General features: G+C 34.0%; 1 protein-coding gene across 1 annotated transcript in view; it reads right to left on the bottom strand.

Moving 5' to 3' along the window:
• Positions 1–12,252, bottom strand: part of patj (PATJ crumbs cell polarity complex component) — a 133,404-nt gene that overhangs the window by 116,843 nt on the left and 4,309 nt on the right. Inside the window, exons 5-8 of the mRNA XM_056256551.1 lie at positions 10,794–10,967; positions 10,381–10,520; positions 8,991–9,171; positions 853–981 (exon numbers count right to left, since the gene is read on the bottom strand). Coding sequence (XP_056112526.1) covers positions 853–981; positions 8,991–9,171; positions 10,381–10,520; positions 10,794–10,967 — 624 coding nt within the window. The remainder of the gene's footprint in view (positions 1–852; positions 982–8,990; positions 9,172–10,380; positions 10,521–10,793; positions 10,968–12,252) is intronic.

Genomic DNA, 12,252 nt, shown 5'->3' with positions numbered 1-12,252 from the left:
ACAGCCCGCAGAACTGCCGCTCACTGGATATTTTCTCTATTCCTTGCCATTCTCTCTAAACCCTAGAGATGGCTGTGTGTGAAAATCCAAGTAAATCATCAGTTTCTGAAATAGTCAGACGAGCTCGTCTAGCACCAACAACCACGCCACATTCAAAGTCATTAAAATCACTTTTCTTCCCCATTCTAATGCTCAGTTAGAACTTCTTCAGCAGATCGACCATTTCTACATGCCTAAATGCATTGATGCATAATGCATTGCTGCCATGTGATTGGCTGATTAGATATTTGCATCAGCATGCAGTTGTATTTAATAAAGTGGCCAGCAAATGTGTGTGAGTAAATAGGATTCCATGGCAAAAATATTTCCAAAAGAGTTTACAATTAGTTCATGAATCAAACTAAGATTAGAGTCAAAAGAATTAGTTCAGTAATGAGACAGTAAGTTGTTGGCTCAGTCCGGTTTTGTAAATTAGTTGATTCATTAAAAATATTTGACTCAACTCAACGATTAATTCACAAATCAGAAATTGCTATTCTAAAAAAGAACATTCTTAATAGTAATCAACAAGATTTATTCATGGTCAATAGAGGGTTCAATGAGTCAATGAGAGCCATTCATTTTGATGTAAGAACAAATTGCTCAAATCAATATAAATCATTTCTAAGATCTGAGAGGGAAAAAAATGAACAGTGCAATGAGTCAATAAGTTGTTGGTTCAGTCTCTTTCATGAACAAATCATTCAGGCCAGTTTTGTGAATCAGTTCACCTAATTCATAAAAAAAAACTACAGTAACTACTGAATCCTAAATATTAACACAACTAAATGGCTAGGACGCGCAAAGACAAACCTTATGGGCCACACTGTCTGGCACCACGGTCCTGACCACCATTCCGGTACCCTTGGCTCCAACAATACCAAATCCCAGGCCGGTTCCATCGTTCACCAGTTCGATCTCCTCCACGTGTCCCCATTGATCCTGCAAAAGACACACACAGGGGACAGTTTTCAATCCATTGTCTTGTCTGACACATTTAGAGGTCAGTGAGCATCAGTCATAATTTACTTTGAGCCACAAAACCGTCTACTTAAAGAATAAAAATCCATTCAATCACCTTTGATTGTCCAAATATGGAGCGACTGGTGACCCAAGACCTGTGACTACATCCTGCGGCGGAGTCGTAATAGGGCACAAAATGCTAATGAACGTGTTAACGGTGTGATCCTGCAGTGGCTGATCAATGTCAGGGTCAGGAAAGCCCACGAGAGTCTTTGTGATCTCACGTCAGCCGTGCTCCTAATCACCCAAGTCTCCTTGGGCTCATATAAAGGACCTGCAATCAGTACATTTCTGTTCTCTTATTACCAGGCCGTTATCTGCCGTCTGACTACCTCTGCAATTTTCTCACAATCTAATGAAACCCCTCCTCTGCCGTTCGCCCAGTCGCTCTTTCGAAACAAAGCTTTAGACTAGCGCTCATCCCACGGTGAGGAGAAAAAAACCCATTTCGGAGATAAGAAGTCCCTTTCTGACTTTTTAGAGACTTGAACTCGCTCTGGTTGAAATTCAGCTCTTTTAAGTTCAGTGGAGAATGGTTTGGAAGAAGGCGAACCAAGTTTGACCGAATTTGCTTTCTTTATACACATTAGTACAGGGGAAAAATATTACATAAGCTTTGTTCAGAACACACCTGGCAATTTCCTAGTAAGTCTATTGCAGGATCAAAATTGAAAATTTTAATATCTTCCAAGTCAAGTCACCTCCATTTATATATAGTGCTTTTAACAATATAGATTGTTTCAAAGCAGCTTTACAGTGATAATAGGAAATTAAATAACAGAGCTTGTTTTGGCTTTACAGCAGCTCTAGAATAATGTTATGGTCCAGCTAAAGTTAGCTTTGATTGATTCACTTTCGTTGCAAAGATAATTAGTTATTAACTTAGGGGCCGCTTACACGACACCGGTTCTAACAGAAAACCCTTCGGCCCGCTTATCCGCACAACAACAGTGCTTGGCGGCTCAAGAACGCAAACCTTGAAACAGGTTCCAAGGTGCAAGCGTTGAATTTTTTTTTAAAACGTTATCATCTCCACGCAAACCTCAACAACGCTAATCTGCAATAACGGATTTAAACTGACAATTTAAACTGACAGAGTGTGTTTGCTTCCCGGACAATGTTAGGAAGACTGTTCCAAAGTTTTGGTTCCAAATAGGAAAAGGATCAACCGCCAGCAGTCGATTTTGATATTCTAGGTATTATCAACTGGCCGGAATTTTGAGATCGCAATAGACTTGAAGGACTATAATGTGTTAAGAGCTCGCTCAAGTACTGGGGAGCTAAACCATTTAGTACGGAGCCCGGGAAGTCACCTGTGAAAAAAATAAATAAAAAATCCGTCCCCTCAGTTTATAAACTGTACTCACGAATTCTTAACTGTACTCACGAATTCTTAAACTGTTCCCTCGGTTTAACAATTCGTGCCCACGGATTAATAAACCTTACCCACGAGTTCCTAATCCGTGCTCTCAGATTTGTAAACCGTGCCTTCAGTTTTTGCAATCTGTACGCACAAATTCATAAACCGTGCCCACGCTTTCGCAATCCGTACTCACAGGTTTGTAATCCGTACTCACGAATTTGTGGCCACTCAATGTAAATAAATAACATTGATGTATTTTCAGATTTTTGTTTATGACTTTTTGCCCCTTTATTAAACATTTAAAATATTCGCAAATTAATATGGAAAAATAATCGATTTTACTTTCTAAGATCAAATTAGAACCTGGAACCATACAGAGAGATGGTTTATAGGTGATTTATAGGCTAATCATAATAAAAGTGTCTGAAAAATAACGAGTTTATTTAAATGATTTTTATTGTTTAAATAAACTATTTTCTAAATATTGTCGGCTAAACATATCTCCATCTCCGCTGTAAAGCGGATGCACCGAGAAATGCACCTTTCGGATTATATAATTAGACGGTATTTGCTTTCGATTCGAATTTGTTCGTTTAAAAGTGGACATTTCAAGCTTTAGATAGGCTTTTGTTTCAGTTAATTTACGAGACGCGCTCCGGAGATCATGAAAGCGCGCCTGATTGTTTTATTTTATTTTACAAAAGCACAACGTTTTCTTGTTATTGTGAGTTTACACAAATAAAAGTAGTTGCGAATGATGTATTATTATTTTCTGTATGACCAGAAATGATAAATTATTTTAAGTTGTTTCCACTGTTGATAGGAAAATGCAAGTGTTTGCGCCCGCGCCTCCGTGCCAGGTAGTGCGCACTCCGCACAAACACTTGGATGCTCAAAATCTTGTTTATTTGTGATCATCTTAGCCCTGTTTTATTATTGTCTAACTTGTATTATGACTGACATTTGACGAATTGCTTTGTTCTTTTTTTTTTGTGGATAAAAGCGTCTTCTAAATAGGCCTATGTAGCCTAAATGTAATACAAATAATGATAATTATTATTATTTGCGTTTATTACTATAAATGAGTTCACTAAAGACAGTAATATGTTTATCATAAAATCATTTATGAATGTTTTATTTTTATATAACCTAACCTTTTACAGTTTTGGAAATGTGTTTGTGTAATATTTATTTTTTTATATGTGAAGTATTTTTTTGCTTATTCTATACTGAGCTTTTTCCTCCCAAAAATTGACTTTAAAGATACAAGTAGCCTAAATGTAGTTTTTTAGAAAATCCAAGAAATTATCCATTTTTAAAAATGAGGTTTAAACAATGCAATGCATCCCGCACCTAAACAGGAGGCCTGGTTGAATCATGCGGCACAGACCGGGGGAGTGGCCACAAATCCGTGAGTACGGATTACAAACCCGTGAGTACGGATTGCGAAAGCCTGGGCACGGTTTATGAATTTGTGCGTACAGATTGCAAAAACTGAAGGCACGGTTTACAAATCTGAGAGCACAGATTAGGACTCGTGGGTACGGTTTATTAATCCGTGGGCACGAACTGTTAAACCGAGGGAACAGTTTAAGAATTCGTGAGTACAGTTTATAAACTGAGGGGACGGATTGCAAAACCGTCGCCACGGATTTTTTTTTTTTCCCCCACAGGTGACTTCCCGGGCTATGTAATTTAGTGTTTTGTAAGTAATCAGCAATATTTTAAAATGTATACGATGTTTAATAGGCAGCCAATGCAGTGTTGACAGAACCGGGCTAATATGGTCATATTTCCTGGTTCTGGTAAGAACTCGAGCTGCTGTGTTTTGGACTAGCTGTAGTTTGTTTATTAAGCGTGCAGGGCAACCACCCATAATAGCATTACAAGAATCTAGCCTTGATGTCATGAATGCATGAACTAATTGTTCCACATTTGTCATTGAAAGCATATGTCGTAATTTAGATATATTTTTAAGATGGAAGAATGCGGTTTTACCGATGCTAAACGTGACTTTCAAATGAAAGCTTTGTATCAAAGAGCACACCCAGGTTCCTAACCGACGACGAACTGATTCCACACTGATGACCCAAACATAAGAAATACAGCTAAAACAAACAGCCTTCAGGCAGAAGCTTACATAACATTTATATGTTAGCCGTACGATCAATACAGTTGAAAATGGGTATGCACCTTTTTTGGGGCAAATGTAGTACGTTTTCAACCTTTTCTGACCAATGAATGTCCTTCTTCAACTTAAAGGGTTAGTTCACCCAAAAATGAAAATTCTGTCACCATTTACTCACCCTCAAGTTGGACTTTTCTTTTTTCTGTTGAACACAAAAGAAAATATTTTAAAGGATGCTGGTAACTAGACAGTTGACGGTAACCATTGACTTCCACAGTAGAAAAAAAATAATAATAATAGTCAATGGCTACTGTCAACTGTCTGGTTACCAGCATCCTTCAAAATATCTTCTTTTGTGTTCAACAGAAAAAAGAAAAGTCCAACTTGAGGGTGAGTAAATGGTGACAGAATTTTCATTTTTGGGTGAACTATGCCTTTAAATTATACTACTTTGAGTTAACTAGTCCCTAGAACAGACCGGACAATCATATAGTAAATCTGTTGCAGCAAATTTAAATATGTTCCCCATTGATGTCCCAAACACAAGAAATACAGGTACATTTCTTTCCACAAACAGCGGTATTTCCTTCAGGCCAAAGCTTACCTAAACATCTATACGTTAGCGACCTATAATGAGAAAGCCGGAAAACATCTCCGTTGGGAAAAGGCTTGGATGTTATTCCTTCAGTAGTGGGAATCCCAGAGCTGTGTATCACAAGTCTTGCCTCCATGAAACTTTCCAATGGAGTAAAATTAGGATTCAAGATATTTTCAAGGCCTTCGGATGTCTGTGTCTACAGAGAGATAGAAGTGTTGGGGAAGTGAGGAAAAATATACCTCTGCTTCATTTGCTCGTGCTCTCCTCCATTTAAGGAACGGAGCAGTGGTCCCTTGGGGTCTGAGCAATCTTAAACAGATAAATATTTTCTCAGCTTTAAACGATAAGAGAATAGATTGAAATGGAAAGGAGGCTGGGGGTCTGTTTGAATACGGGGTTAGCGAGAGGACATACTGTAATACATGCTTTCAGAATGACGTCTTCATTGCTAAGCTTTTAAGCCGACATATGATGATTGACATTAGCAATACCCAAGTTTCAGATTGACATGTATTTAAACGTAATAACAAAATACGCGTTTGGAGTTTTACTTAAAGGTTTAAATTTTACATGATCGAAAAGAGTGAATCTATATATATATATATATATATATATATATATATATATATATATATATATATATATATATATATATATATACACACTACCGTTCAAAAGTTTGGGGTCAGTGAGAATTTTATTTTATTTTTTTGGAGGAAAGAAATCAATACTTTTATTTATCAAGGAATAATTAATTTGATCGAAAGTGACAGTAAAGACATTTATAATGTTACAAAAGTCTTTTGAACTTCCTATTCATCAAAGAATCCTAAAAAAAAAACTAAAAAAAAACTGTACAACTGATAGACCAACAACTGTTTCAACATTGATAATAATAATAAATGTTTCTTGAGCATCAAATCCTCATATTATACTGATTTGTAAAGGATCATTTGACACTGAAGACACTGACACTGGTGATGCTGAAAATTCAGCTTTGATCACAGGAATAAATTACACTTTACTATATATTCACACAGAAAACAGCTGATTTACACTGGAATAATATTTAATACTATAACTGATTTTTGTTGTATTTTTAATCAAATAAGCGCAGCCATGGTTAGCAGAAGAGAATTCTTTTAAAAGTATTTAAAATCGTACCGACCCCAAACTTTTGAACGGTAGTGTATATATATATATATATATATATATATACTGTATATAAACAGTACTGTGTAAAAGTTTTAGGCAAGTTAGTATTTTCACCGAAAAAATGGTTTTAAGCCAGTTACTTATATGCTGTAGTGTGTCAGTAGGAAATATCAGTTTGCATTTACAAACATTCATTTTGCCATTAATCGTAATAATCAAGTGAGATTTTTGTATGCACAATGAGTCTGACAACAGCAAGTATAATCCAAACGGAGATCTGATCTCATCATCATCGAGTCCATCAGTTATTACATGAAGAAACTGACAGACTAAATCCAGAAAAACTGCGGAAACATCTCCATGACACTTGAAGAAACCATCCTGCTGTACTGTGAAAAGTTTTAGGCAGTTGTGTAAGTGAGGATGCTTTCAAAAATAATGTCATAGTAGTAAATTGGTCAATTCTATTTACAATTAATGGCAAAAGGAATGTTTGAAAATGTAAACTGATATCCCCTACTGACACACATATTATATATATAAAATAGACTATTAGAATTGTGAATTATTGTGATTTAATAATTAATTGTCAGGATATATATATATAATAATATAATTAAACAGCATCAATTTAAACGTGGCAAAAAAATTCTACAAATATGTATTAATTAGGACTGACAGTTGATTCAAAATCTTAAATTATTAACATAAGACTGTATGAGAATTAATTAATCATAAAATCACAATAATTCACACTTCTAAATATATAAATCAATATAGATAAATAATAAATAAATACAATTAATTTGTTATTTAAATATAAAAACAAATATATTTATTTAAACATTATTAGTTTAAAAAAGCTGCAATAACATTTAAATTAGTGTAAATTAAATGTGTATAATACTATGAATATGTATAAATTATATAAATAAATTTGGAGTGAATCAATTCAAAATCCTAATTTACATAATAAGACTATGATAATGAATCAATCTAGCCAGAATCAATCACAATTATAAATAAATAAAAACACACACATATATATATATATATATATATATATATATATATATATATATATATATATATATATATATATATATATATATATATATATATATATATATATATATATATATATATATATATATATATATGTAATGTATCATAAATATATGTAAAATGTTAAATAATATAATACATGAATATATTTAATTATTGTTATGAAAAAATAGGGGTTTGTTTCCTTTAAGAAAAACTTTTTGAAATTGAGTTGAAGCATGGACATTCACCCACAACAAGGGAAAAAACTAACATTTTTTAACCACCAAAATCACCAATATCACATCTTGGAAATGCTTCCTGTACCCTCCATTGCCTTCTGCCTCTACGGTGTCGAGTCATGTTTGTGATAAAGCCTATTTTATTTTTATCGCAACAAACAGCTAACAGACACTCAATCTGACTTATAAACAAGTTCAGCGACATCTGGTGACAGACGAAAACCAGACTTCTGCTCCATTAAACACAATCCCGAGTAAAACGGCACATGAATTAAACCAAAGTCTGGTTTCAATGTGCAGAACATGGCCTTGAATTAAGGATATTAAACATTTCAAATGGAAAAAATAAGCATCGACAGAGCAGAAATACACAACGTGGCTTGCAACGCAAAGACCAAATCAAAACTAATGTGATTTTTCCAGCAAGAGGAACTCGCTTTGTGTGCATTCGCCGTTAATTTGAGAAGTTTGAGGTACTTAATTAAAGTAGACGAGAGGGAAGAGTTGTGTTTATTGTTGAAGGCTTAGGTTAATGCAGTTCATCTACTGGCTGTTGGTCTTTTCCAGTCTCATTTTCTCCTCTTCCCAGCTTATTCCTTTCAATGATAGAAAGGTCTTTTCGGATGAACCCGAGAAAGTTTATGCAGTTCGTTAATCTTCTGTCTTTGGTTTAGAGACGCTCCGGTTATAACAGGATGTTTTAAGGGCTTTATTTTCCTGAGGATCACATTGTAATAATGGGAACAGGACAAATAAATAGGCTCTTAGCTTGCTGTTTATACCTCAGGCAGGTTAAATCAAAATGCTTAAGCAATTTGTTATACATTCTGTCGCTGGATTTGATAATCTGTACATGTTAGTGCAACTGGTCGAAATTAAACCATCACCAAAATATAAACTAAGCTCAGTTTGTTAGGCCTCAGGAAATATTGGTCTTCTTAAATAGGTGACATGAAAACCACGCTAAAGCCAAAAATGACATCTGCACCTCATGAGTGCAAATCTTGAAATCTTACTAAAAGAAACTAAATGATTTACTACTAATACTTAAAGTATGTTTCTAAGTAAAAGTAGCTCTCCCAATAATGTTATTATTTACTCTCCCTCTTGTCGTTTCAAGCCCAAATGCTGAGGTTTTTCCAAGTTAATGATAGTTTGAAGTGATCACAGGCCACAATTTGGAGTTTTTTAATCAAATATGGTGACGGTTTGACACCATGATGTTTAGTCATGAGATAACCAATGGCATTTGATGACATATTTGACGACAAGTGCCATAGATGCCATATTTGATTAGAAATTTGGCAAGCTAATTCCAAAGTAGCTTCCACAACCGCTGAAGAACTATGAGAGATACTAGTTATAGTTAAATATGTGGAGAACTAAAAACAGCCGTACCGTCTGAACGGGTCCAGATGTGGAGAGAAGGGGTTTGGCCGCAGCATCTCTGGCCACCACCAGCTCCACTCGGTCTCTCTGTTGCTGGAGGAGAGCGATGGCCTGCTGCTGCGTCACGCTCTGATCCAGAGGAATCCCATTAATCGCAAGAATCTGATCGTTCTCCTGCAATCTTCCATCCCTGGAGATAAGAATTATCACAGTTTAACTTGCCAGTCAAAATACCAGTAATAATAAATAAAAAAACACAATTACTACTTTATTTATTATTTTACATTAACCAATTCATCCAGTAAATAAATAAATATTTTAAAATATTTATATGATTATTATTAATATTATTGTTTTTGTTATTATAACGTTTATTATTATTATCATCATCTCTATATCATAACCATATTATTACTATCTATTTAATTAATTATTGGTTTAATTATTATTTAATTAATTATTGGTTATTGGTTTAATAAATAAACCAATAACATCAATAAGGAGTACTATTATTATTATAATCTTTTTAAATATTATTTTCATCCATTATCCAACTCATCCCACAAAATAAAAAGTATATTATTATTATTTATTAACTATTTTAAAATATTTTTATGATGATGATTATTATTAATGTTTTTATTATTATAACTGTTATTATTATTACTATCAACTCCATATTATTATTATCCACTGTTATTTTCTATTTAATTTAGTTATTTTATTTAATAAATAAACAAATAACATCAATAAGGAGCACTATTACTATTATTATTTTCATCCATTATCCAACTCATCCCGCAAAATAAAATTATTATTATTCATTAACTCATTTAAAAAAAGTAATAATAATGATGATTATTAATATTATTTGTATTATCATAATTGTTATTATTATTATCTCCACATTATTATCAATACTATTATTATTTTCTATTTAATTTATTTTACTTAATAAATGAATACCAATCACATCAATGGGAGTATTCTTATTATTATCATCCATTATCCAACTTATGCCATAAAGTAAAAAGTATATTATTATTATATCCATCATCCAATTAATCCAGTCAATCAATCAATCAATCAATCTTATTATTATCCATCTCATCTAATTTAAAATAAGTAAATACATTTATTATTATCATGCTAATTCATAATTAGGCACAATTTTTATTTTATTAGTTTTACAAAACTAATAAAAAAATGCATGCATCTATGCCTTAATCAAGCAGATTTTAAGAAGCATAAGGAAGAATAAATTGATGAGCCTCAGAATACAATATCAAAACAACTCGTTGCAATTGCAAAAAGGAGGCGCCAAAAAGAAAATGATCTAAAACAACATAAAAGATCTTTGAAGAAAATATGATATATGAATAAAGCAGAGAGGTCTCACCTGTCTGCGACACTCCCTGGTTGCACCTGTCTGACGAACACACCATGGCCGCCCACCCCCTCTGGTCTCAGGCCCACCACACTGAAACCCAGACCTCCAGATAACGGCTTCTGCAGGCTTATGAGCTCCGTCCTCCGGCCCTGCTTTAAAGAGCCCAGAGACCAAATTAATACAGATGAGAATGCACCATCCATACTAACTGGCGGAATCTGAGCGGAAGAAGTAGGTCAGCTGGGGACTTTTCGCCTACTGTTTTTCAAATACTATGTATTCGCACATAGTACTCTTTTGTCGTACTGTTTTTCGCATACTATAGAGTAGGGAAGTACTTGATTTTGGAAGCAGTGCATCTTCAACAAAAACAAGGTTTATGCAGAGAAAAAGGACAAAAGATATCGCTGCTGCATGTTCACCTTTGCTGCTGCATGCATCCATCTCTGAAGCTGCTCAGAAGATGCGTTAGTTGAAGCTGTTCCATTGGACACCACGGATCCCAGGCTACTGGACGGACGGCTGGCACTGACGATCAGCTGCCCCTTTCTGGAGAAACTGAACTCACTGCATGTGTCCGGAGGCAAGCTGTTTAACTGCAAAGCAGAGCGGACAGTCAGTTCCAGAGATATATGGAAAAGAAACTGCATAAATATAATAATATTTCCACAACTACAAGTGTTATTGTTATCCATTGAGTGTTATTATTGTCCATTATTATTAATAATAATAATAATAATAAAACAAATCAAATGTAAAAAAATGTTCTTGTAAAAAAAAAAAAAAAAATTTTTTTAAATCAATTGTTCCCATTAACAAATTTGTTTGAAATATATTTGAGAAATACTACGACTTCTACTACTGATAATACAATAATAATGCAAATATGGTTATGTAGACAAATATAAATTTTGCCCATTTATGAATTTGTTTCAAAACATCTGTTTAGCCGAGAGGAGAGGCCCTTAGAAAGAAAGAAAAAAAACGAACGAAAGAAAGAAAGAAAGAATAAAGAGAAAGAAAGAAAGAAAGAAAAAGAAAGAGAAAACAAAGAAAACAAAGAAATATATAAAGAATAAACACATTTGTTTGAAAAACATTTGAAAAATACTAATAATAAAATAATGCAAATATTATAATAGCAATAATTACAGTTGTATTGTTATTATTATAAAAAATATATTCCAAACAAATTCATAAACAGGCACAATTAAACTACTAATTATAATTATTTTTATTAATGGATGAGTTGTAATAAAAATGTTTCAAAAATATTTATATATATTACTGTTCATCCCAAAGATAACAACCCTCAGAGGAGCAGCCATGTCCTACAGGCAGAGGAAAGGAAGGAAAAAATAAAAGGTGGAAAAATCAATAGATTCCTCTGCAGTATTCGCTAGTCCCCAACAGGTAATGTATTAATGACCTTTAGACTCTTACTGTGGGAACTTATCAGTCTTGTGCTTATTTAGTCCGGGCTGACAGAGCAGGTTGCAGCCTATTTCATCGATACATCTCCGACAAGGCAGTTACTCAAACTGAGACAGTGGATATTAAGGCTTGATAGAAACTCCGACTGTTGCCCGCCTCGACATACTTGATAGGTTTTTCACCTGACGCATTCATAGGCGCACGTCTGACCTTCCCAGCACTTAGAATATGAAGGCGAGCTTCCGTTATTGCCATTATCTTAATTTGGTGTGCGGATTGTTTATTGTAAAGAGGTTTCTTGTGTCAATAAAAACTCAGACTGAATACAAATAGGGACGAGGGACTTTCAGCATGCCGAGTATGTGGTAAAGAAACACATGGTCACCGGCCTGCACTCTGGGATGGATGCAAAATAAACGTTGTTTTTTAAAACTTATTTGAATCTAA

Source organism: Rhinichthys klamathensis, unplaced genomic scaffold (assembly GCF_029890125.1).
Source record: "Rhinichthys klamathensis goyatoka isolate OS25496 unplaced genomic scaffold, OSU_Roscu_1.1 h1tg000127l_1, whole genome shotgun sequence".
Lineage (NCBI taxonomy): Eukaryota > Metazoa > Chordata > Actinopteri > Cypriniformes > Leuciscidae > Rhinichthys > Rhinichthys klamathensis.
The sequence above is the reverse complement of the archived record's forward strand: the minus strand, read 5'-3'. Positions and strand labels throughout refer to the sequence as shown.